General features: G+C 38.5%; 3 protein-coding genes across 6 annotated transcripts in view; 2 read left to right on the top strand and 1 right to left on the bottom strand.

Annotated features, from left to right (window-relative positions):
• The window catches only part of itsn1 (intersectin 1 (SH3 domain protein)), a 39566-nt gene extending 34281 nt beyond the window's left edge, over positions 1-5285 (top strand). For both annotated transcript variants that reach the window (XM_079462165.1, XM_079462164.1), the window contains 5 exons: positions 77-198; positions 332-414; positions 512-595; positions 2569-2742; positions 2914-5285. In XM_079462165.1, the coding sequence (XP_079318291.1) occupies positions 77-198; positions 332-414; positions 512-595; positions 2569-2742; positions 2914-3062 (612 nt within the window). In that variant the 3' untranslated portion in view covers positions 3063-5285. The remainder of the gene's footprint in view (positions 1-76; positions 199-331; positions 415-511; positions 596-2568; positions 2743-2913) is intronic.
• Positions 5286-7940: 2655 nt separating this feature from the next.
• On the top strand, positions 7941-16438 carry pknox1.2 (pbx/knotted 1 homeobox 1.2). Of its 3 annotated transcripts, XM_079462815.1 has the most exons (11): positions 7941-8020; positions 9362-9474; positions 10700-10827; positions 11005-11176; positions 12116-12286; positions 12374-12485; positions 12570-12667; positions 13376-13504; positions 13899-13975; positions 14064-14227; positions 14482-16438. In XM_079462815.1, exons 2-11 carry the CDS (start codon positions 9424-9426, stop codon positions 14685-14687), a joined length of 1308 nt encoding a protein of 435 aa, XP_079318941.1. In that variant the 5' UTR covers positions 7941-8020; positions 9362-9423; the 3' UTR covers positions 14688-16438. The 3 variants fall into 3 exon arrangements, with proteins under 3 accessions (XP_079318941.1, XP_079318940.1, XP_079318942.1); XM_079462814.1 differs by having other exon boundaries at positions 7960-8020; positions 12374-12667; XM_079462816.1 differs by lacking the exon at positions 7941-8020 and having other exon boundaries at positions 8031-9474.
• An 8-nt stretch (positions 16439-16446) lies between these two features.
• tmprss3b (transmembrane serine protease 3b) lies at positions 16447-26399 on the bottom strand. The gene is made up of 13 exons (XM_079462812.1): positions 24617-26399; positions 24198-24480; positions 22625-22747; positions 20984-21097; positions 20746-20869; positions 19637-19765; positions 19489-19535; positions 19233-19398; positions 18678-18847; positions 18477-18572; positions 18025-18152; positions 17784-17933; positions 16447-17096 (listed from the first exon to the last, which is right to left on the bottom strand). The coding sequence occupies exons 1-13, from the start codon at positions 24674-24676 to the stop codon at positions 17079-17081; spliced, it is 1608 nt and encodes a 535-aa protein (XP_079318938.1). The 5' UTR covers positions 24677-26399; the 3' UTR covers positions 16447-17078.
• Positions 26400-26808: the final 409 nt, after the last annotated feature.

The raw sequence follows: 26808 nt of genomic DNA, 5'->3' as shown, positions 1-26808 counted from the left end.
AGGCGTCCTTACGGATCTTGCTTCATTTGAGCTCTTTTGACTGTCTGTCATTGATCTGTAATGTTGACCCCTGCAGCCCATCTTTCTGAACGAGGTGTTGGTGAAGCTCCCTACCGATCCTTCGGGAGATGAACCTATATTCCACATATCTCACATCGACAGAGTCTACACTATACGTGCTGAGAGCATAAATGAACGGTATTTATACTGTACACACATCCACAATATACCCTACTGTCCAAAGTTTTAAATTAAAATATGAAACTATGAAATGATGAAAATTGACCAAAAGTGCACACGTGGCAATCTCTCATCACACTTTTTTCTGCAGGACCGCATGGGTGCAGAAGATCAAAGCTGCCTCTGAGCTCTTCATCGAAACGGAGAAGAAGAAAAGGGAGAAAGCCTACCTGGGTCTGTCTCACAAATCTTACACACACCTTACTGTGTTAATAAAGCTATAAATGTCCACTTGCTTAACACTGTGTCTGTGTTATTATGATGTTTGCAGTGAGGTCACAGAGGGCCACAGGGATTGGACGGCTGATGGTGAACATTGTTGAAGGCATCGAGTTAAAGCCCTGTCGCTCAAATGGTATGTGGAAATAACACAATTGACCAACATTGGTAAATAAAACACTATGCAGGTATGTAAAAAAAAGGCAGGAGTAACTCCAGGAAGGCAAAACGTGACACGCTATTATAGTTTACTTAAACTATTATACATTTCTGTTAATTTAAATCAAATCAAATATCAGCCTAAATATTATTTGAAAAAATAGAACATTTTAAATATTGCCTTCGCAAAAAAACAAAAAAGGTTTGAGGCACAAAAATGATAAACTGAAAAATAAGATACCTAAATGGCAGTATATAAAAATTAGTACTGTTAAGGGCTCAGCTTACTACATTCGAAATCGAAAAACGACCATCTGTGACCTGATTTTGAACACAATCTGGTCCAAATGACAATTCGTTTCACTAGTTCACCGCAGCAAACCAAACAGAACTCTCCGGGAAAGTTTGTGTTGGCCGGTAAACACCCTCGAGCCACCATTGGTCCATGGCCATTATGTAATAGGTGGGTGTGTTATGTAGCGCCACCCGGTCTGTGGGAAATAACGCGTCATTTTATTTAGCTGAGGTGAGGTCAGATAAGGTCTACATTTAAAAAAAGGCAGTGGCTATTTACACTAAGTGAAAATAGCAGCATTTCTTAGCAATATACTATTTACACTAACCAAAAATAGCTGTAGGGTCTATTTTCTTTGGATTAAGTAGACAAAGTAGTTGCTTTTTACTTATAGTTGCAGATAACCTCAGTATTGTTGTGCATTAAACATTGTTATAACAGACAGAAAATCATTACATTTATAAAAAATGTAAATGATGGCAACTTATTGAGATATTAAAGCCTAACCTTACCCTAAACCTAAAGTTTATAATAATGAATTTTAATTCTTAAATAAATTTTATTGAGAACAAATTGCCTTTATGATCTGTACAGTAAAAAAAGGTTAAAGAAGGTTTCCCAATGCCACGCTATACAGACTTTACACTTTAAGCCACTCGAGTCGCTGTTACAAATGGCGTCAATCTTACACTTTCTCTATTCCATATTTGTGGGACGGAGCTAGTGTAAATAGTCTCTGCCACAAAGGCGGTTTTTACTCCGTGTGAATGGACACTATGTCAAAATTCTTTTTACATTTGAGCAGCATGAATGCTTTAGCTTGTCTCTTTCCTTTAGAAAAAACAAGGACACAGCTATGCGCTTGCAATAACGCTCATTCGTCATCGCAGAAATCTCGCCTCCAGAAACAAAGGGGTGTTGGATTGTTCGAAAACACTACACCGTCTTTCAACGTTTTCAAGCTTCGTTTTAGCCCAAAACGCAGAAAGAAAGCACAATGCGCCTGGACTATGTCAAGCTTTTTAGTAGTGTACTTTTCAGTACTGTAAGATGTTTCTCGTGTAATCTAGTTGGTGGACCAGAACACAATATTATGTTAATACATTTAGCCTCATTTTACTGGGCTGTAAGCATCTTGGAAACAACAATATCACCATGACCATGTCAAGTTTTTCTTAATTTACTATTTAGAGGTATGTTTTTAGGTAAAATTATCATTTTTGTTTCATTCTGTGAACTACGAACTACAAATTTAAAATAAAATCGTTTCTATTTGCAATAACAAAATGTAGCAAAAAATTGGAGAAACCAGTCAGAATAACAGAAAAATGCTCTGTATTTTTTCAGACCTCAAATGCCATGTCATAGTTCATATTCACTTTTAAGCAATACAACAGTAATATTTGTGCATGTATTTATGGAAGTATTTTTTATGTGATGTTTTTTATCACAGTTTTCATGTGTCTTATCATGATGTCAGTCATTCACATTGCTGTTGGATGACTTTATCCCTCCTGAGGTTTGATTTTGTTGAAATTCAACAGACACTGGATTGATATGACCACGATACATCTATAAATGCTGATTGCACGAATATGGTCTCTTCATTTTTTCCACGGCTGTATTCCATTGTGTATGTATGTTTGTGTGTGCAGGTAAGAGTAACCCGTACTGTGAGGTGACCATGGGCTCCCAGTGCCACGTCACAAAGACACTGCAGGACACTCTGAACCCCAAATGGAACTCAAACTGCCAGTTCTTCATCAAAGACTTGGAGCAGGACGTGCTGTGTGTCACTGTGTTCGAAAGGGATCAGTTCTCCCCGGACGGTTTGTATACTAGTGCATACTTTCAAAAGCCATGTATACTTAGATACATCACTACAATAACATACTCTTACTAGAAAACATTTGCATACATAAGCCCTGCGGAAAAGTTACATTTGTTATTATTTTAAGTTTTGCAAGACAAAATCACAACTCGGTTCTTTCTCCTGGTAGACTTCTTGGGCAGAACGGAGATTCGGCTGGCCGACATCAAGAAGGACCAGGGCTCCAAAGGCCCTATCACCAAGCGTCTGCTATTACACGAAGTCCCCACGGGCGAGATCGTGGTCCGACTGGACCTTCAGCTATTCGACGAACCCTGACCCCCGTCGTTCGACTTGACCTTTTGACCTCCAAATCCCATATTCGCTGCTCCTCTGTGGTGAAAGCCCACCAGCCTAACGTGACAATCCCATTCCGCCCAGCATCGTGAACCCCAGAGCGTGAATGTGTGTTTTTCATGTGAACGTCTGCGGAAGTTTGCAACAGTCTGTGATCCGGATCAGATTTTTATCGTCTTTGGTACAAGTCTAGTGTGCGAGTGTAAATGAAGGATGTGCTGTAGAGGAAATATTTCAGTCTATAATGATGTGAAGGATGTCTGTCTCAGGATGCTGTAAGTCTTAAATGAATCGAACGTGGTCATAACGGAGTCAGAAACGGGAGTTCAATTTGCCACAGCTTTTATTAAGTGCACAGAATCATTCTAGTGATTCCAAGTGCCATTCCATTATCATTCGTTTTATGGGTGAATCTTACAAAAGGTTTACTGCAAAAAGTAAATAATTTAAATTTTTTATTTTACAGTAGTGAGAATTTGATTATCATTGAGAATGAATTACAAAAAAATCTAAACTGTCCATTTATACTACAATTACGGCAGAAAATACGCATAAATTTGAATTTAAAAAAGTCATATTTTATTATATGATACTTGGATTGTTTTTTGTGAGATTCATCCTTATTTAAGTCTTACTAGCACAATTTTTTCCATAATTTAGTCAACACTAAAAACTAAAACCATGAATTTCTAATTTCATGACCAATTCTTTTTTTGTTTTCATCGGTTTTACTGAAACATATCGTTAATACATTTTATTAAGTTGCATATCGAGTTTTGATTGTGCATGTCTTAGAAGGGATCCGGCTACAAACTGCGATTGTTATTTTAATATTTGTGAGATGTAAGGAGGAAAATGATTGCATGTGTTTTTCACTATTTTATGTTTCTTTTTTGATGTGAATTTTATTTATTTTGTAGAGAATGGAGCGCATCTGAGAGGCTTTTAGAATTATGAAAAGGGGTTTTCTCTCGAGGGACCAGTACAGGTTTTTTCCTATATAACACTCCTAAAAATGACCAAAAGGGGCCTAAGAATAAACTTGTATCCATTGAATTTGAGCAATATTTCATCAAATATATCATTTTCGCAAGATATTCTTAAATTCGCCCCCATTTGTTTTATTTTGTTACATCACGAAGTAAACTTTATGCTTTGGCTAAGTTTTATACTGCGTTACTAATGAGTTCACGGTTTGCTATTCATTGGTGTTTGTTTGTTTTTTCATTCTTGTTCTGTCGTTATGCATTAGTGATAAACACTGTCATCATGTTTGTAAACATGAGAAATCTCAGTTAATAATTTGCCTGTTGTTTGCTTATTTTATTTGCTTGTTTGTGAAGAACAGCAGAAGAAGTTACAGGTTTGCAAAGCCATTTTAACATCTGTTCAACAATCTTAAATGAATCAGAGTGGAAAAGGGATGTTTAATCTATATGCAGCCATTACTGTCTCCAAATACGTTAAAGGGTCCATTGTTTTGACATATTAATGTGTTTTTGTATGTTTGCACCCCAATTATCGCACTACTGAGCCTGAGAAAGATGCTGTGTGGATTTAGACATTAGCCGGGGGTCTGTATCGTTGAATTTGTGTGTTTCTATTCAGGAATCCAATACACACATTAATATTCCACTGCTGTGCTAGTGAGATACCGGGGTGATTCCAGCTTTGGTGGATCCAGCAAGTTACTTCACTTCTTGTTTTTTTCTGTGTGTGCCTGTATATGTGAGTGTATTTCTGAGTGCTTTGAATGCTGTTTGCTGGGTCACTTTTCCAAACCTCCTGAAGAATATTTCGGACAATGCAAGAGGTCATGGTCGCTTGTCAGTTAACTTTTTCTCTCCTAACCTCCCTTCCCTTTTCCCCATCTCTTCTCATGCACACTGTACATTTCAAACTAGGAGATTTGCCCCACCTTCATTATTTTTTAATGCGCAGACTCCCATCGATTCAACAGTAATATATGTGTCTATGTTTAAATCTTTGAATGGAGTATAATATATTACAACTTGAGAAGTATATATGTTGATGACAGCTTATTGTTATCAATGTAGAAGCAGTGTGTTGTCTTACTGTTGCAAATAAAACTCAATTGGACCAAGGTATGTATGGTGTAAATATTATACTGATTTGTTGTTGTAGGAGAATAGCATTGTTTTTGCTGGCGGTATTCCTCATTAAAGCTTTACTATGAATAATAGTATACCATAGTTTATGCTCGTTATTAAAATGTTTTAGAAACAAAAATGTTTTCTATGTATTTAATATTTAAATAATTAAAATAAAATAATTTCAAATAATACAGTTACAAACATATAATCCTAGTTGTAATTTAAAATGGGATATTTGTAATGGAACAAATATTTTATTTTATCAATATATTAAAATAATAGTATTAATAATATAATAGCCTAATAATATACATTTGTACAGTTATCACACTTTAGAAATTGATACATGTTAATATACCATATATATAATATATATTTATGTACTTATACAAATGTGTATCAAATAGCCTTTATAAATAAACATATATTAGAATGCGTTATTTTATCTTCTGATTTTCTGTATAAAAATCTATACTTTCATTTGTCAAAGATCTTACGGTCGTACGTAATTTTCACAATATACTGACACGCGAACGCGCACGGCCGTGCGCGTTACTTTGCCGCATGTAACACGGGGGCGTGTCGGAACAAAGAGGTCGATTACGCAACTCCTCCGTGCTTCACGAAATATGAACGACTTGAATATTTCCGTGACATTTTTTATCGCTGTATTGTAATCCTGCTTTGTTCGCCTGTGCGCGCTCCTGTGCCGTTTAATAAAAGCTACTATAATCCACTTTTAACATTCACGATAACGCCGGTGAGCGACCTGACGTCATTCAAGACGAGCGCGTAAACAAACGCAGTCGAAAAACGGTAAACACTGAAACTCGTGTTGCGTTAAGCGCTGAATTTCGTTGTTTGTGAGATTGTAAGCGAGTGTTTCTCACTGAAATCGTACATTTCAGAATAAAAGAGATAAATTCGATGGAGCAGGAGTCTTTCCGGAGAGTTTTAAGGTTTTACAGATGTACGGTCCACAGCAACTCTTCCTTATAACACAATAGGAAATGTAACACGTATTTAAAATATATAAAACACATCAAAGGGACCCCTTGTGGTTTAGACCATATCCATGTCTCAAATCACTTCATTATAATGTAAAAATGATTTAAATAAAATACTTCGATTGAACACTATGAATTTGTATTGCAACATGTTTCTTGAAATCAGTTTCTTCACTTTGGGGGTTCTCGGAATCAGACGGAAATTCTTCCAGGGGCGCCACTCAGTACCAAAGCTATTAATGTCAAGAAGCCTGTGAGATATACAAGCATAAGTAAGTTCATGAGTGCACACCCAAATGAATTGTGCACAAGTTTCACACATAATCCACACTTTACATCTTTCTAGTGTAATATTTCTTATAGGGATGCACGATAAATTATCGGTACCCTGGAGAAGGCAAAACCCCAAACAATTGCTGATATGGCCAAAATACTTCAGCATAAAACCGAGAACAAAACCCTGAAGCTGAATTTTCAACTGAACCTGCTATACCAAAACCGATATAATGCTATTGATTCCATAAAAAAAATGTTCATACTGCTTCCCTTTCCAGCTTCTACTCTTGTGGAAAAAGTACCTGCTCGGGACGTTTCAGATCAAGAAGCAGTTGCCAAAGACGCACCCAAAAAATCAGCTTCGATGACTGGAGCATGTGAATCTGTGGTTGCTCATGTTCTTCCTCAAAAAACAGATGTTGTTTCATCTTATGAGACAGTTGCTATCCCAGAATTAGATGCTAGGACAGAAAAAGTGCAAACCTATAGTACAGCTGCCGTTCTAAAGCAAATTGAAGTTCATCACCTTTTGGAAATGATACTGAAAAGATAGTTGGGGTTGAAGATGGAGAGGTTCATGGTACTGCGCCAAGCCCCATTAATCTGATGGCTGTAGTGCATACTGAGGATTTAGAAGAAAAGTTGCGGACAGATACAGTTGAAGAGTTGCCTGTAAGTAAGCCTATAGGTCAGACGTAACACACACACACACATACATTTTTCATACAACTATACAAAATATTTATATGACTCATTGGAATTTCTAAAATCCTGTCTTGCTCTTACTTGCCTGTAGCACGACTAGATCCAATACAAAGGTTCTTTCTCTATAAGAACCGGGAATGTTCAGCAAAGAGCAAGTAGGCCTGTGAAAACCAATACTTAATCATATTAAAACATTGTAATTTGTCAGATTTATTTTCACATATTTTTAAATAGGCCCTGTCGACATTGCCTACAGATCATCCGGTGGTCTTGTAGATGAAAAAGTGTTCAACGAGGAGCTGGCCAAACTTCACAGACTCTATATAGGGGGCGGAGACTTAACCAAATTCCCACAATTTAACCAGAGGTGGTTGTATTATATATCTATATATATTAACCAACATTGATCAATGCTTTGATGATACGTTTTGAGTTTAGAAGATGCTCAAAATAATATATCATTTTTAATCTTTTTAGAGACCAAATAGGATGAAGACGTCTCAAACTGAATTTCTTTTTACAATTCTGGCATTCTGATATGTTCTAACTTATTTGTGCAGTGACTAAAATACGACAAATAACGTTTCCTGCGCCTTAACGATATGATCACGTACATCACTTCATTTATATAACCTCGTGACCACTAAACAAGATCACAGCCCCCGTAAAATCTCTCCAGGGGGCGAGCACTTTTTCCCCTATACCGTAATGTCTCCTCCCACCTCATGAATATTCATGATCAAAGTTGCCTGCGTGCCGTTACGCTGTGACGACATGGAAGAACTGCGGGTCCCGATTGCTGCAGCCGCTTGTCATTGTGACGAAGATTGGCACTGAGGTAAGCTGTCACTCAAAATCTTCTTTTCCGACTCGCTATCAATCAGGCGATCCGGGCCACGCGCTTAACCGCACTCGGCGCGAAAGATCGACGCTCGGCGGGAGACGCGCGGTCTGGACGTTTTTAGGCTGAAACGAGAGCTTTGGTCGGCGGTTTCGGGGCAGATTTTCTGGCTCGACAGACGGTCGAGGCCCAGCTCTGTTTTTAATGATCTTTTGTAGGAGCGCGAATGGCGGCCGCGCGCGCGCCGGTGGGGAGGGATAGCCCGATGTCCCTTAGATTGATTGATGGGCGATAATGGGCAGGCTTTTATTATATTTAAAGGGACAGGCTCGATATTTTTGTTAGTCGGCGAGTACGCTTTTGCTTCGGGGTGGCGGCAGATGTTTTCCATTACGACGCAGTACTGTTTGCAGTGCATATTAATGCAGTGCCAGATGTATATAACGCTACGAACGGACGCGTTATATTGATACGGACACATTGGCAGTCGTTTATGCTACAGGCTTAGTACAAACATGGCGCCTACAGTAATCGTGTAACGTTATACAGTCTGATACATTTGTGACCGTATTCGAATAGAAAGCAACAAGCTGACAGTCCAAAGCGGAACATTGTTCAGCAGATCGCTAAAATATTTCGCAATTCTGTGAAACACTCGTTAATAGGTGTTGCGACGCAAACCGTGCGGTGATATTTTGCGACGTTACTATTTATAATGCAAACTGACTGCAGAGATGAGAGAAGAGTTGTTTATGCGATTCCACATGCAAGTTCGACCCGAACCAATCAAATGCCAAACAACAATCCAAAATCACTTTATGCATCTTTGTAAACAATAAACAACAATTTATAAGCAATGTTTTAAGTGTGTGCATGAAGAAAACGCAATGCATTCATTAACTTAAGCAGGATGGGTAGCGATTATGAAGTGAAAAAACATGTTTTTTGTTCGTATATCACAAGTATTATAGATAAACTATGGTTACTGTAGTGAGACAAAAAAATGAATATTTTCGAGGGCAGTGTGTACATAATCCAGTTTAATAATAATTAAATGTTAATTCAATTCATTTAATAAATGACGCATGGAAAATCCCTTTTGTGTAAATGCCAAGTATCTGTGATTATCGGCCAATTTTTATAATGAGAGAAATGGCACCTATACGTCTTTATATTGCCTCCTTACTGTATCAAATACGTCAAATAAAAGTGTAATTTTGTCTTTCTTAGACCATTTATGCAATTATGAATTCAGTTCAAAGATAACTCATTGTCTGATTTGACAATTTTGTGATGTTTTGCATTTCTGGCATGTCACTTTTGTTCTGTCCATGTCAGTTTAGAGGTGCTGAAGTTCAGCTTTATAGAATGCCCAAACGTTGTCCACGGCAACAGTATCTATGATGACATCTCAATCAGTGTCCATGGAGGATTACCAGGAGGCTGAACAGGTTTGTGTTGTCAAAGTGCCCGTGCCTCCTTATACTGTTCGTGAGGCACTGTTGCATTATGTGTTTTCTAGTGATGTAACAATATCAAAATCTCACTCAAGTCCACGGTACGATATTTCTTGCAATGTTTAAAGCCATAAGCATCATCTTTTCTGTTGCTTATAGGTATGAGTTACAGTATGATATGGGTCAAATTACCTAAAAATCCCTTTCACAAAATAACCTTACCAAAGGTTTTTTCTAACATTCTCAATGTTAGGCCCGTAAGACATATCATTTCATACACTCATGTGACCATGATAATATTGAGACAATTTAATACTAACTTTTGTTGATTTTTGTCTTTCTTCCTGTAAAGCTGCTTTGCAACAATGAAACATTGTGAAAAGCGCTATACTAATAAAACTGAATTGAATTTTGCTATCGCAATAACGATAATATTGTTACATCCCAAGTGTTTTCCTTTTATTTTTATTGTTGTGATGACATCATCCTGAACTCTTGATACAAAAATCTCAGCCTTCATCTGAAATAAGAAATGTGTTGGGATGACATAAGGGCGAGTAAATAAGGAGTCAATTTTTATTGTTAAGCCCCTTAACTGTAAATCAAGCGATAAACATCACCATATTCCAGTAAAATCAATGTCATACGTCTTGAATTCTCTGTTGGATTTCTTGAGAATTCGTGGAACTCTGACATCTGCGGCATTGGATGGAGAGATAGCGAGAGACTCAAGACTAACTCGAGGTTTTCTGGCCGTCGTAAAATATTTTTATCATTTTCCCCAATTCAATCAACGCTATTGTTGCAGTCATCACATGCATTCAATCATGTGAGCCTGTCTAGCTATCAAGTAAAAAGAAAAAGAAACCGCGGGATCCCAACAGTAGTGTGGGTAATAAGGCTTATTATTTTGATTTATTGTAATATCCCTCATTCCCTAAAACTAATGTAGAAATCGTCCACTTATTAAATCTGTGACGCCTTTTTAAGTATGACAGACGTGGATAAAGTTGTATGAGGTTTAAAAGAGGAGCTTTGTGAAAGTGAGGTTTTGAAACCTCATGTCCAGGGGTCTCCTTCACCCTGAGGTCTCCGCTGTGAAAGAAGAGCTGTGTCTGCGTGCGGCCCGCACGCGGGCGTTAGAGCCCCGAGACAGCTTTTTAAATACCTCAACCGGCTCAGACAGACTGACTTCAACATCTTCACTCCTCTGATGCAGATGCAAGCAGGAGAACAGGCAGAAGAGCAGCTGGAGGAAGGGGAGGACGAGAAGGGACAGGAGGAGAGCAGCTCGGCTCAGTCTGAGCCACAAACTCCTATGGAGGTCTACAAGACATCAATTTATAGGTAAAACCAGGTCTTTCTTTGCAAATATTTTATATTTCTCCTTTTCTTTTTTTGTCTCTTACTCAAGTTGTTTTCACAGCTCCCGATGTGATTTAAAGCAACAATGAATATATGTATGAAAGCATCTGTGATTAAAATAGCCGACATGTGAACATAATGTGTGTTTGTTGACCGCAGACACCCACTGTTTCCTCTGTTGGCGCTGCTTTTTGAAAAATGCGAGCAGTCCACTCAGAGCTCAGACTGCGTGACCTCGGCCAGTTTCGACGTGGACATCGAGAACTTTGTACGAAACCAGGAGAAAGAAGGCAAGGCTTTCTTCAGCGAGGACCCCGATTTGGACAGTCTGGTAAGAACTGTTGTACTTCAAAAGGACACTTTAAAATATAAAAACCGTAGACTTGACGTTTGTAGTCAGTCAAATACTAAAGAGACACGTGTGACTGTGCATCAGCTTAGAGTTTGTCATTAGAATGATTAAGTTTTTGAATCACAAGTATTAATACACATAAATATTTGCAGTATTTTAAATAACAAAAATTTAAAAAAGCCTATTTTAGACTTTTCTCTAAAATATTTTATTTTAATATAAATAAATGTATTTATTTCCAAAGCATTTGTGTTGTATACAGTATATCGACAGTATAAGTTTTGACAGTTATGGCAGTCAATGGTGCTTCAGAACTGTTAGTTGCTAACATTAAAATATCTCTCTATGTGTTCAACCGTACAAAGACATTTATATACGTCTGGAACAACCAGAGGGTGAGTAATTCATGATAGAATTTTAATTTTGGGGTGGAGTATACCTTTAAGGTTTAATTGAACCTTCTTCAGGTAAAACTATAGAAAATAATAATGACATTTAAATACTAATGACAAAAAATATATAATAAATTAAGGAATAAATAACATTTGAATGGCTCTGTCACTGAAAAATGTAACTACATTTTAACATTAAAATTCAGGAAGCTGAAATGGATAACTTCTTAAAGTTGTAAAATCACAAAAGAATATTGAAACATGTCGATGCATGTCACATGATGGCAGCTAAACCCATAGGATTAAAAAGCCTTTGCATCGTAAAAAAAGAAATGGTCATAGCTCTCTCTTACATTTTTTGTTGATTTTTAATAGCTTTTTATACCAAAATATATCTTAAGACCCCAAATGTACACATATTAATTTATCAAATTCTTACATGATAAGTCATACTAATGGATCAATTAGTTCAGTTTCTGAGCATTCAGATTTCTAAGCCGACTTTGACCCCTCTGTCCATCGTCAGATGGTGAAGGCCATCCAGGTGTTACGGATTCACCTGCTGGAGCTGGAAAAGGTGAACGACCTGTGTAAAGATTTCTGCAGCCGCTACATCGCCTGTCTCAAAACCAAGATGAACAGCGAGACTCTGCTCAGCGGAGATCCCGGAAGCCCTTACTCCCCAACACATACACAGGTACATGAATAGAACTGTCCTTTATCTTCGCACAATGTCTTTACTGAATAAATAACTCTCGTGTGTTTACTCGAAATCCCCTCTCAGCCCCCATGCTTCTCTGGAGCCATGAGTTCTCAAGGTATCGTCGTACCGGCGTCTGCTCTACAGCAGGGCAACGTTACGGTTACTACTGTAAACCCCACACAGGTGGTAACAGGTGGGGGTTTTATTTACATTATGACGTTTGTTCCTGTATCACACATTTGTACATATATAGACTGCATTTGTCCTCGTTTTCCAGGTGGCACAGTATATCAGCCTGTGACGGTTGTTACACCGCAGGGGCACGTGGTCACGCAGACTCTGTCACCTGGAACAATACACATACAGAACTCACAGGTGAGAGACGACTCTGTCATCACGCCCGCTTTCAGGTCTCTAATGGGATGAAGGCTCTTATTTTGGGAATAAGCGGTTGCATTAAAGGCAAATCTTAGGGGTGTGGAGAGCTGCACACTATAAAGTGCACATAATAGAATCATCTGCGACGGTACATGATGTACGTCACTATTTAAAAGTTTAGCGTCATTTGAGTGAAATGTTTTGATTTATATTACAACTACAATTACAATATATCAATGAGCATAAGAGAGATTTATCTTCATTGTTCGTTTTTTTCTACATTGTTTGCTGTCAGAATTTAGGACACATGTGCAGTGTATTTGTGAATTACTAATTTGTTTTCGGCCGTTTGGGTTTGCGCACTTCCCAGCCACCGACCTTTTTAGATGTTATTCCATGTATTGAATGAAATAAAATCAAAATCTAGGTTTTACAGTCTGACTGGCTTTAGCAAAGCTAAACACTTGCACTTTATTAAATGATTTCTATATGATTTAATCTTTCAGAACATCTAATAGACTTCCGTTGTTTTCATACCAGGACAAGGGTGTTTTAATCCTCTGGCCTGCCTCTTCATTTCGTTTCATGAAATGGACATTTTCACTATATTTAAAAGGACAAAAAATGTGTCACTTTAACAGATTTGGCTCATATAGCCAAACATGTACACACTCATTGTTGACAGGTGTATTTCTTTGCCTTTAGCTTCAGCTGCAGTTAAACCAGGATCTGAGTTTTTTCAGTCAGGACGACAGCTCGTCTAAGGCCAAGAGAGGCATTCTGCCCAAACACGCCACCAACGTCATGAGATCTTGGCTCTTCCAGCACATTGGCGTAAGTCAGATTCACAACTGCACGTCACTATACTATACTGTAATGCCAGGTCAAAAATATCTGTCATCATCAAGAGCGATGCAACACTAAACCCAGACGTATTTTACAAACCAAAACTATTTCTACTAAGTCTTTTGATGTCATAGATTTTCATGAGTTTGGGACATTTGTTTAGCTAAACCATGCCAAACGTCCTCTTATATGACCGCCCCTCCATAGAGAGCTGAAAGATCACCTTGGAAGATTTTCCATCAGGAATCTGTTTAGATGGTCTGCCCACAGAGACCCACTTTTCTAATGAAACTGAGAAACTACACCCGAGGATTTTTAGAAAAGAACAGACGAGTGACATCTTTAAAGTGTATTTTTAAGTTCTTATGTGATTTCCTTTCAGCATCCTTATCCTACCGAAGATGAGAAGAAACAGATCGCCTTGCAGACCAACCTGACCCTGCTTCAAGTTAACAACTGGTGAGTTTTCACAATTATGTAGAAAAGACTCATCCTGGTACTCCGATTGGTCAGCGTGTACGCCCAAACAACTTCTGATTTTTTTTAGGTTTATCAATGCACGGAGACGGATCCTGCAGCCCATGTTGGATGCGAGCTCCTCAGACACACCTAAAAGCAAAAAGAAGGCGCCCCAGACACGCCCGCTTCAGCGTTTCTGGCCCAACTCCCTCGCCTCCTCTGTCTCCCAGCAACAAGTTACCATGGAAGATGGTACGGCTGATAAAAGCACCATAAACATAAAATACTTTTTGTGAACTGTTTGGACACCTGGACACACCTCAGGAAGCCGACTGTCTGGGGTAGACGGAGGTGTCTGATCACCTTACCCAACCCTAATTATAAGTAAAACTATGTGATAATCCCGTGTGAGGTTTCATATGAATTATGCATAATTATGAAAAAGACATTATTTAAAGGCAAGTTTTGCCTGTTTGATCAAAATAAGCTTTGATTTTCATTCTCAGGTACCACAGTAACAGTCGGCATGGGAGAGGATGGGCTGCAGACGCTTTCGTCGGATGGCGCCACGCTGGCCATGCAGCAGGTCATGATGGGAGGACACAGCGAGGACGATGATGAGGAAGAGGAAGATGACGACGAAGACGAAGACAATGATCCGTCTCACAACGACATGACCAGGCTGGGCCTGGAGACCAGCGACTCGCTGTAGTAGGACTGAAGGATTAACACACATATGCACAAATACGGTGATAAAAAAAGTAGAGAGAGACATTTTAAAGAATATCAAAGCACTAGTGTGAAAGGAAGGGAGAGAGAGATTTACATAAATACAGTTTAGCCGACGTGTTGAAGGTTCCGCCACGCATCCTCAAGTTGTCAAACAGCTTGTTTGGAGTACAGAGCAAAGGCTTTAAGCTGCACACAGAAGTACAAACAACGAAAGAGCACAAGCACAGTACGCACGCGCATCGTTTTCACCGCAGGAACTGCCACGCAGTTAGCCGAGTGCACTTTTTGTACGATATTGTAAGTGTTTTTAACAAAGTTAAAAAGAAAACATCCTCTTGGATTCTTTGATGATGAGATGTCGTCTCTTGCATGCCTGTGTTTGCTCTCATTACCAGGCACCAAGAAAAGAAGGAACTATTTTTATAGCACAGTGTCAAAAATGATCGGTGCCAATTTTTTCGTTTTGTTTGCTCTGCTTTGTTTTGTAAGGAGTATTTATGTATGAAAATGACACTTTTAATGCGGTCGCCCTGTTTTCCAGGGTTTCGGAGTGTGGGAACTACTTAGTACAACGAAGGAGATTTCGTAAAGTTATCCACTGAAGGCAAAGACTCGGAAGCCTTACGTTTTTACATTTCTAATGCCACATGTGTGTTCAAAACATCTTACCGAACTGACCAGCGATGTCACTTCATTGTTGCTATCCAGAAGGAAACGTGTCTAAAATATGAAAGAGTTGCCAGGTTGTAATAATATTTATGACAATGCCTGTAATTGTTGTGTGAGAAACTCAACTCAACGCTTTGTTGAGGTCATTGTTTTTTGATCATGAAAAAAAAGCAGCAGTTAAGAAAGTCGCCGAGATTTTGTATTTACGCACATTGACGTATTTACATACAAAGGGACTTGCTGATGTCATCATAAATGATTTTTCTGAGTTCTCGTGGCCAGAAAGTTTTTTCATTGTAAGAAAACTAGCCATGTACTGATTTTCTCAATATCTTAAGATTGGTTGCATGAGTGTTGTTTTATTATTGTAAAGAAGCGTTGCGTTTTTTGGGGGGAAAATGCCCTATGCTCAGAATACACAAAATGTGAACCATGTGAGATTTGGAGCAGTTTGAATTAAAATCTTTGTGGTAATATCTTATAGCATATCGGGTTTTCAACACCAATACAGAATTTGGCCATGTTTTGCCTTAAAGGGATAGTTCACCTAAAAATAACAATTTGTTCATCCTCATGTCGTTCCGGTATGTGATTCTTCTGTGAAAACACAAAAGAAGACATTTTGAGAATGTTTTGGTGTTTTTGTTTTCATTAAAAGTCAGTAAGACCAGGTATTGCTTGTTTACCGGCGTTCTTCAAAATATCTTATTTTGTGTTTTGCAGATAAAGTCATATAGGTTTGAAATGGCATGAGGATGATTCAAGAAATGTATGTATATTCTGATTTATAGTTCTTTAGCATATTCCGTATGTGCTTTAGGGCATCTGTTCTGAGCGGCTTTTCATTCCCAGCAACATAGTCTTGTGATGGCATCAGTCATATGACTAACACAAAACAGAACGTCAAGTCCCATAGCTTAGCATGGGGGGGTCTAAAACGCTGCACCGTGGGCCTTGAGCATTTTTCTATTTGCTTCTATAAACGCTTCTTTCACACGTATAGACAAAAACACAGATTTGCCTTTCAGACACTTTGTTTTGTAATAAAGAACACTGTACCTGAAGAATGTGTCGTGTTTTCCTTTTATTGAAATTGCCGGTCAGTCTCTTGACATCAGAGGTTGTTTTTGTGTAACCTTCGTTGATTCAGAGCCGTGCACAAACACATTTTTTTTCTTGAGGGTGAAATTGTAATGTAGATGATAGAAAGCGTAAACAAAAGTTTTTCGACCAAGTTTAATTAGGATTATCTTTCACATTGTATTACTCTTTTGTGATACTTTTGTAACGTCGGTTAACAATTTACTTTCTTTGAATTGTATACAAATCAAATCTGAAGCATGAATATAGCCTCAAGAATCATGCTGTGACATGTGATGCTTTCAACGTTATCTAATCGTTGTGTGTATATTGTTTGGCCTTAAATGCAAAACTTATACAGAACACGCGATTGGTGTGTGATAAAATAAAATATGTGCAATAAATATGAAAGTGTTAAAATCGTAACATCATAATTATAACATTGTTTTAGAACATTTTGACATTCAGTATGAAAATCAGAGGTGGTTTCCACCCAAATAACAAGCTTACACTATGCATTTCAGTTCTTGAATCTAGTTTCCCACTGTCTCTGTCCATTGACGTTTTTTAGATAATGTTAAGGCCGCGTTCGGGTGCCGAGTCATGCCAGATGTTCAGAACCTCATCGATCCTCTTCTTTCTAACAAAACCAAAGCAAAGAAGTAAAATTGCATGGGTGACATCGGATCACTAGCTGTCAATCACTTTGCATGTTACGGTTTGCTGAGGTGGTAACAGCCTACAATACAAAACTGAGGGAAAAGGTGTGATGCAGTACATCATAACCACCACCAGAGATCTCCGCAGTTCCAAAAACCGTTTCAACCCTCAAAAAGCTCCCATGATTCATTGTGCAGATTTTTCCTCTTTGCTACAAGATGACACAGAAGTACGTCTCATGCCCCTACAACGTCTCTTCGAACTATCATTATGGCGATTCAAACCCTTCAAAGGGATTATGGCATGGGGTGCGCCCTTCAGAACGGAATACGTGGATAAACGCATTTTCCGTCAGGAAAAAACAAACATTTGGGCTGAAATCCTATCGAATGCCGCTCCCAGATCTCTGGCGACTGAGGTGAATGTGTTCATTAATTCATAAGCACAGGGTGTGCTGTTACTCATTGGCCTCAGTCCTGTGATAGCGTGTGAGCTTTGGGCCGGAAAAGTCTGGAACAAAGCACGTGCGTGTGCTCCAGACATCGCAAAGAACATACAAAAACATTTCAAACGTACAGTCTTGTGGTCTCACTTCCATCAACAGTGGGTCATTTACATTATTTCGTATTTTAACCTCACTGAATTCCTTAGATTGATCTGCTTTTACCTCCATTTGTTGATGTATCCACGTGAGACTTTTAGTAATGCTTGTGTAAATGCCCGGTTTGTTTTTCTGTCCACAGCTCTGAGCCAAGCTGGCTGCCCCCACCAGCGTCCACACTGACCCGCGGCAAGCCAGCGGCCCTCCGTTGTCCCCCTTCAAACACATTCAAACCGAGTGTAAACCGAGGTACAAATACATTCAGGTTTACATGTTTTAATAGAGTCTACTGTAGCAAATGTGGCACCTGACATATTCCAGCGCCACCCTTCAGGAATCCTGCGTAGATGTTCCATGAGGTGACACCCGGCCTGCGGCACTGTCTGCTGGAGAGTAAGGGCACCTGAGCACTCTGAAGGGAGGTACTGCTCTCTCCTATAACATATACACGGATTCAGAACAGTCAACTTCATACGTACCTTAGATTTAAATGTGCCGTGCACATCTTTAAATAGTTTCCCTTCACCCTCGTGTCATTCCAAAACATTATGGAGTCATCAGTTAGAAACAAAAGATACAGATGATTTTGGAGACGTACTGTCGCCATTTACTTTCATTCCATAGAAGATGAAAAATAATACATTCTTCATATGAAAGTAGTGCGGGTTTGGAACAACGTGAGGGTAAGTTAATGATGACAGAATCTTTGTTTTTGTGCACTAGCCCTTTACATCTGATGGTAGCACACTGCACACTTACCCCCATCCGTTGTGGCTCCCCAGCCTGAGATCAGACACATCTGTCCCGTCTCAAAGCTCTCGCCGTGAGTGGGCAAACAGATGGGAGCCAGCTGATCTGAGGATAGAAAAATCGAGATTATATATCTGTTTTTCTTGATTTGTTCTTATTTAGGAATCTCCTTTCAGAAATGGTTTAGTGCCAAGATGCAAACTCTCTTACCGTTAAAAGTCAGAAGTTGCTTTAGCTTTATAAGCGCGATATCGTAACGGAGTCCTTCTCGCTTGTAGTTGGCATGGTAGATAATTTTCTCCACAGAGACGGCTCCAGATCCACTCATTGGATGAACTGATATCCCACCATGCACTGTCCATAACACCGGCTGAGAAAAACTACAGACAAAGAATAATTGTTTGTGAAGACTTACAGCCACGCATTTCTTTTTTTATTTAAAGTGTGGCCATTTCAGTCCAGTGTCTGCTGAATTTCACCCAAATCAAACCTATGGAGCGACAAAGTCATCCAACAGCAATGTGAAAGACTGACACCATGACGACACACATGAAAGCTGTGATAAAAATTCGAGAGAGAAAAAAAACTTTTCCTGAATACTTTTATCGTTAAAAGTGAATATGAACTGGTTTTCTGGTTAAATCACACAACTGAAGGTGTGTGGAACAATGCAGCACAAAATCAAAAAATGCAACAATAACTTAAAAATGTAATAGAAATTATCGTCAGCATCACATGATCATAAAACATAAGTGTTGTACTCACCCGTAGACGCAGTGAGCAGCTGTGACTATCCACCGGTCACTAATGACTGACCCTCCACAGATATGCAGGTTCTGGTAATATAAGCTGACCTGCCATGGTACCTGACCTGGGCTCGAAACATTGCCCCCTACAATACGACTCCTGACCGCTGGCCTGGTCCCGCAGTCTGCACAACAACAAAGAAAACGACATTTGTACATTTTCTGAATCTATGGTTCCAATAGTTTTCATTAACCAACTAGTCATAACTGCTCACCTATACATTTAAGAAAAGCAACTTTGCCAGAACTGCATCGAGTCTTTCTGTAAAGACAGAGATAAACTTTTAAAGGCGTCAGTTACTCGGTTTGTGTCAACTCAGTAAAAATATAATTTGGTGCAATACTTAATGTCTTTATGTTTACCTGAGGTAGGAAGAGTTGTGGATCTTAAAGGTTTCTGGAAAGGATGTGTTGCTAATATTAAGAGCCACTAGGTTTTTCTGGAATATATCTTCAATGGAGGTGATGGGAATGGAGTTAGAGTTTACGTAACTACAGATTAAGCAAGAGAGAGAGAGAGAACAAAATATGCATTAGCTATTAAACATTATAAGAAATGTGTTATTTTTTACGTCTTCATTTTATATTATTGGTCATCTTTGGGCCACGGCCCCCCTGTTGAGAACCACTAAGTCAAACGGTAGCATGTATGTGACTCTTTCCTCAGTGTAACACAAAAGAAGATATTTTGAGAAATGTTTCGGTGGTCTTGTGTCCATACAATGCATGTCAATGGGGGTCAGGATTGTTTGGTTACCGGCATTCTTCAAAATACATTCTTTTGTGTCCTGCATAAGAAGGTCATACAGGTTAAATAAATGATGAAATCATTTTCATTTTTGTGTGGACTGTCCATTTAAAAGGGAAATATCTTCCAGATATGTGTAACAGTAAAGGCAAACAGTGATGTCAAACAAATAGCGATCCTTAGAAACAAACGCAGCCCTAAAATGAACTAATAGGAAAAAGGCTGCAGATGTCTCAATCCAACATCTCGACCTACTTGTGAGGAAACAATTTGAGTATTTTTCTTCCTTTCATTTAATGGCAGACTGGTTTTAATTGGATTAACTATGCAGGTAATGAGGCCAGTGGGAACAAAGACTTTATTATTCATAGACTCCCACACTGTGCACAGCACACATACACACAGACGGTCTCAACATATTTCTGTCCTCGAATAGGGAAATCCTTGCTTTGGTCTGGTGAGCGACAATTCTTTAAATAGCAGAGATAGGAGGTGATGCTGATTTTCTGATTTCACGTTGTTTCATGCATTAACTTGGTTGGTCGTATTACGTAGTATTTCTGCACTCGATACATTCCCCCAAAAAGTTCGAATAGGTTTCTGAATATACGGAGAATGTAATGCTACATAGGTAGGCCTACTCAAGATTAACATGAGAAACTGCTCGTTCAACTGGACCTTTAAAACAGAATGTATCTGCCTCACACCAACAGTGTTGTGGTACCTGTTGTATCCCAGTTGTCTGCAGGCAGAAGAACCCAGATTCGAATCCCAGCCCTCAAAACAAACAGTCCTCCATAAGCCCCTGCTGTACACCTGCAGCACAGAGCTCCTGCCACTTACACGCACTGAGAACAGAGAAAAAGAAAATTTATTCGGTGAAATCAAACGGGACAAAAAAACTGTTTATATATGTTGATTTTTTTCATATAGACCCGAACAAACTGATAGATTCCACCCACCACAGTTGAGCTCATCTTCGCCATCCCTACAGTCGTCCACCCCGTCACACACAGCCATCCTGCTGATACACCGCACCGCACAGCGAAACTTTCCCGAACAATTCCGCAGACCCACTGCAAAACGTCACACACACTGTTAAATGGATGCTCGACCCGAAAATGACCTCATGTAGTTCCGGATCTGGAAACGTATTTGGAAGAATGTTAGCATCTGAGTTTTCTGGCCGTCAAAACGATTCTCACGAAACCACTGAAACATCATGTCATGCCAGTAAAGAGTTGAGTTATAAAACATACACTCCGTTAACACAAAAAATGATCATAATTAAGATAATAGTATTCTCTACCTTGGACAAAACATAATTTTGACATAGAAATGAATTATTTATGTATTTTATTGATTTTTCTGCTGAAATACTCATAACTGTAACGTGTCTTGAGTGCATTATATGTTCCATTTGAAACAGGGTTCGATTAAAATATTCAGAAAAAAAACTATTAGATGTTCTACTAGATGTTCTCAAATTACAAAAATGGCAAAAAGATTATTGACAGAATATTCACGTATAATAAAAATGAAGGAATAGTGGAGAAGAGAAGTGTCCAGGACTGATATTCTCATCCTCTGTAACATCTTTTAAAGACCGTAAACACACATAAAGATTTACATGAAGTTTGATTTACTGTGAAGAAACACATCTACCTAGTACCCTTTGAATGGCTCACAAGTGAACAAATTACTTTATTTTTTTTTTTGTTAAAAATTTAATATTATCTTGCTATGCTCTGTGCACAATTTTTTCTACATTTAAATAAATTTTACATCTATGATATTCTATTAAATTATAATTCAATAATGTCTTATTATGTATGATTGATAAAAAACTTGCTAAGGCATCATGGCTTTGCTTGTTTTTATCAAAACATGCTACACTGTAAATAAATCCCTTAAAAAAACTGATAAATTACTGGCAGAAAAAACTGCCAGTACATTTTCTTTTATTTTACTGACATTTCCGTTAATGCTAAAATTCCATTTAATGTAGTGCGAAATGTAAAATACGGAAAATTCCTTCATATTAAAACAGTATATTGTGAGAAACTTGTACAGATTGTATAAGATTGACAGTGTTAAATGGTTACTGTAATGCCTTTTTTGTAAGTTTTTTTTTATTGTGTTAAACTGTCAGTGAAAGTTTTGAAATAAGCCGTTTAAACATGCACACATTGTTTTAAATGAATATAAACGTAATGTGTTAAAAAAATCATGTTTCACATCTTGAAACTAAGATTTCGTGAGAATCAGCCTCCTTAATTCTTCAAAATATCTTCTTTTGCGTTTAACAGAACCAAAAAACATTCATTTACTTTCTACTATGTAAGTCAATGGTGCCCCAGAAATCTCAGTTGCTAACATTTTTCCAAATATCTTTCTTTGTGTGCAATCAAACACAGACATGTATACAGGTCTGGAACAACAGGGTGAGCTATCAAAACAGCCATCAGGGTAACCAGTCCTGCTCAGGCAACAGGGTGGAGGTCATTAAACATTTACAGTGATCACTGCTCAAGAACAGTTTCATTAACTAAGGATGACGGTAACACAACTTTACACACAAACACACACACACACACTCTGACCTCCCAAACCGATTCCTAGAATCAGAGTCAGCACTATCAACAAAGCCAAGGTAATGAGCAGCGCCAGCAACCTGCGAGACACGTATGGCCAACACAGAGATTTAAAGCCTGACAGTTCCCCTCCTGAGAGAGAGAGAGAGAGAGAGAGAGAGAGAGAGAGAATGAGATGAGACTGCTGAAAGGTCAGTGGTGTAGAGTGATTAGATCACAGTTAACACTTCAAGCTGTTGTCCTCATCGCTCTGTGTAAGCTCCTGCGTTCAGTAAGCACAGGCTACGGGTGTCTTGAGACTCGTACAATCTGATAACATGTACACAACAGCACGCTGTCTGTACAACTTACAAAACAATTTCAATGTGGTCGCTTTGACTTATGAAAAATCAATGGGAGAAAGTATTATAGTACCACCACGTCGTTTTGACATACCGCTGCTGTCCTTCCGCAACCTGGTGTCTACATATTTCGTGAGTTTTTTTTTGCCATAAATTATTTTGATCAGTCATCCTTTATGTTTGTCACTGGGTTTTGCACTTTGTTCTTCTTAAACAATGAAACAAGGTGTTGTCAGTGAAAATCAGCGACGTAATGAAATGGGGGTTTTTATTCTTTGAAGCAACGTGTCATCATAGGATGTTTGTATGATTTTTTGGGGGGAAATTGTTATTATGGCCCTTGTAAACTGTAAAACAGCAGTACTATTTGTTTAAAGGGGTGTAATATAATACACAATACTGGCTTACTAAAATAGATCTAAATATTAAAAGATTAAGTTGAAATTTTAAGATTAAATAGTCTCGAAACAACATAAAAAACTACTTTTAAAAAATGTACTATATAGACGGATCATCGGGGACAAACGTCTGGCCCGAAGTTAACTTTCCGGTCTGTGTTTGGTTATAATGTAAACATTTATTTAATGTTTAATTGATATTAATATTAATTTATATTAATATTTTATTGTATTATTAATTGTAATGAATTGAATTAAAACTACTCAACAGTTATTAATTCTTTACAGAGGTCTACCGGAAGTTACCTTTGGGCCACATAATGTTTATGTTGTTGCCGCTGAAACCATTTCTTCAAGGTTTTATTGAAGATTTAATATAAGCTGTCATTGAAAACTTAACAAGACATTAAGAAAGTAAGAAAAGACCATTAAAACAATTTATATTGGTGTGACAATACTGTGTACTGGTATCGACATGACCTTGATATTAAATACCACGATTAACAATATTGTACAACACATGATGATATAACACAAAATAAACAAAACCAAAGATGAATTGAACTCCTCAAAAAACATCATGATCATACTGCTACCGGGAAATCTTTAGGCCATGATAACCTCGATCTGAAAACCGGATACCGTGACAGGCCTACAATTTGACACAGGTCATATGTTGGGAGCTCAACCCATTTTTGATATATTGTTACAACCCTATGTGTTAAGTGTAATCACAAGTGCTGCAATGTCAGATGGTAGTTTGTCAAACTGGTTTAATAAGACAATTGTTTACCATGTATTGAATTGATTGTTAAATTAGTGACAACAGAGAAGTCATCTTACCAGTAAGGAAGGGTTGGACCTTGATGACGGGCACACCTGGGCTTGGTGGAATCTGTATGTTATATGTCTTATACACAGGCAGTGGGGCGGGCGTTTCGGCGGGCAACTCGACGGGCACGTGAGGGTCCTGCGTCTCCGGGTCGTAGAAGTGAATGGAACGGCTGCGTTGACTGCTGAAAGAACTCACGTTGAAAGTGGTGGGGGTCCCGACGACAGGAAGATCCTCGTCTGTAACGGAGACCACTTCGAGGACATCGGACTCGGCTCTGTCCACTGCTGGGTCCTTTGTGATGGATAGAGTGACATAAAACCAGATCAACATTGTCAAAGTATTCTTTTGATGGAGTTTAAGAGCAACACAATCTCATCCGTACAAACACTCGGAGTCTGGCATGACGTATGGTTTCATGCTTCCTTACCGTTTCACCTCCCTCTGAAGCTGTCTGCTCTGTCTCTCCTGCTGTCTGAGAGGAAGCCATAACTCTGCTCTCATCTTCTCTCCATCCTGGATAAATTAGACCAAACGCTTTGACGTTTATGGATCCGGTATATTCCAACGGTTGATGCTTGGCTATGGAGAGCAAGTGAACTGTTCTTCGGAGTGATCTTGTTTCTGTTCTAATGCCACACCTGCTCTCCAGCACAAACTGACACCTGAGCAGGTGTGCGGCAGCATTTTGTCGTGTGGATCGGGTAATGCTGGACTGTCTCAGCTTCTGAGCTCTTGTTACACATCAGGGGTCACCGAGGAACTCGGCATGCATGAAAAGGTCACCAGTCTTCGGGCTGTTCGGCAATGGCACACCGCATTGGAGATCTACATTTACCCTATTCTATACCATTATTGTGTTCAAGGGCATAGGAACAAGTGCATTGACAAAACGCAAAAAACTATTATTTCAAGATTCGTCTTTGAAACCAACAAACTGCTGGATGTGCAATTGAACTTTTGACTCGAGCCATAATATAATAGCCGTTGGTTTTGTTCAGACGTTGTTATACAGTAGACACCACAGACAAAATGTGTTAAACAGAGTGTCATTACATCGGCCTGTTACCAGGAAGCTGTGTGTTTTGACCTTCTTTTAGTTTCCATCATGTTGTATCTGGTGTCGTGTCTTGTGCTTGCTCTCTTTCTGTGTGTAGGTGTTCTTGGTTAACCCTGTACGTTGTGAGGACCGAAAAACAGCTCATTTATTTAAGCCCTTAAGAAGCAAAACTATTTAAATATACTGGAAAACAAAATACAACATATTAAATAACATATGTCTATATATTTCAATCAAGTGCTTAATTTTTATTTGAAAAGCATCTATTCCTTATTTATTATGCAACATATCTACATATAAATGATTAGGAAAATATATTTTCTTTGCTTAAGGGAGTTTTGTGTTTTGGGGTAGGGTGATGGATAAGGGACAAATTGTACATTATATTCAATATAAGTCATTATGGGTAAGGACAATTCCCATAAATCATGAAACCCCTATATGTCCATGCAATAGTAAAACCTGAGACCACCTACATTTGGGTATTATTATTTAAAAATCCAAAAAGGTTTTTGCATGTGGTAGTGAAACAATAGTAAGTATAAAACAATAAATCTATGCCATAACCCTAAGAAGATACCAAAACAAACCTGTGCGTGCAACATGTAATGACACATTTAAACCGGCAGGCGTCACTATAGGGCCGGCTGGCGGCGCATCATTTGTTCGGGGAGCTCTTCATGAGTCAGCGCCTTCTCAATTATCACGGCTGAAGTGGGCTCCGTGACAGCGATGGTTCACACTTGTGAGATAACGGTACCGATTTTTCATCGGTTATAATCCGGTCCCCTCCCTCTTGCGCGCGGTCACGACTACTGAATAATCTCAAATGCGTTTGACTCAGCAGCAGTGTAGAAATTGACTGAAGAAAACATACGGAGGCCAGAGGATGTAACATTAAAGTAAATGTATGTTTTCATCAACAAACACTTTAGAAATAAACTAAACCATGCGCATGTCTACTAGTTATAAAAGTCGTTTTGGATAAATCTGGTAAAAATACATGTAAAACACGTAATGACAAGACATGTTTTCCCATGAACGCACAGACCAATTTTCTCTTAATGCTTTGGGATAAAAATACACCATTTTCTAGTAACTATGAGCCTATCGGTCCAGCCTTGCCTATTAATATTACATATTATTTAATTATTATATTCAAGTAGACTACTTAAATTAGGCTAGTAATATCTGGATGTGAGTGTGATTATGTGGTTGGTGTAGAATAACAAATAAACTTAGTCTAGAATATGTTTTCTTTCAGGAGGTTTGACTGTTGATATCGTAGTTGCTTTGTGCTTTTGGACATACAGAGCCAGACAAACTACTCTGACCTCAGGTCGGCAACACGGCATTGAAAATGAAATCTCCCTGAAGCCACTTTTCCAAAAATAGTTGAATAATAACCGGAGGCTGCGGTGTGAGTCAGAATATTTCAGCCGGACGAAAGGAACATAAGCCATTTGGCACAGGCTACCTATGAATATAGAACAAGGTGGTTTTAAGAAGGTAAATTATATAATGAGTAGGCTATTATAATGTACTTTTTATGTATTTATTCT

This window comes from Barbatula barbatula (assembly GCF_947034865.1).
Source record: "Barbatula barbatula genome assembly, chromosome: 8".
NCBI lineage: Eukaryota > Metazoa > Chordata > Actinopteri > Cypriniformes > Nemacheilidae > Barbatula > Barbatula barbatula.
This window is presented reverse-complemented; position numbering and strand designations above follow the sequence as displayed.

Bases quoted from the DNA above. Each gene is read 5' to 3' on its own strand.
- pknox1.2 (XM_079462814.1), top strand. From the start codon at position 9,424: ATGATGACATCTCAATCAGTGTCCATGGAGGATTACCAGGAGGCTGAA. The intron at 11,177-12,115 runs GTAAGAACTGTT...GTCCATCGTCAG, and splicing joins ACCCCGATTTGGACAGTCTG to ATGGTGAAGGCCATCCAGGT. The intron at 13,505-13,898 runs GTAAGTCAGATT...ATTTCCTTTCAG, and splicing joins GGCTCTTCCAGCACATTGGC to CATCCTTATCCTACCGAAGA.
- tmprss3b (XM_079462812.1), bottom strand. From the start codon at position 24,676: ATGGCTTCCTCTCAGACAGCAGGAGAGACAGAGCAGACAGCTTCAGAG. The intron at 22,748-24,197 runs GTAAGATGACTT...TCTCTCTCTCAG, and splicing joins GGTCCAACCCTTCCTTACTG to GAGGGGAACTGTCAGGCTTT. The intron at 18,848-19,232 runs GTGAGTACAACA...CTTTGTCTGTAG, and splicing joins GCTGCTCACTGCGTCTACGG to TTTTTCTCAGCCGGTGTTAT.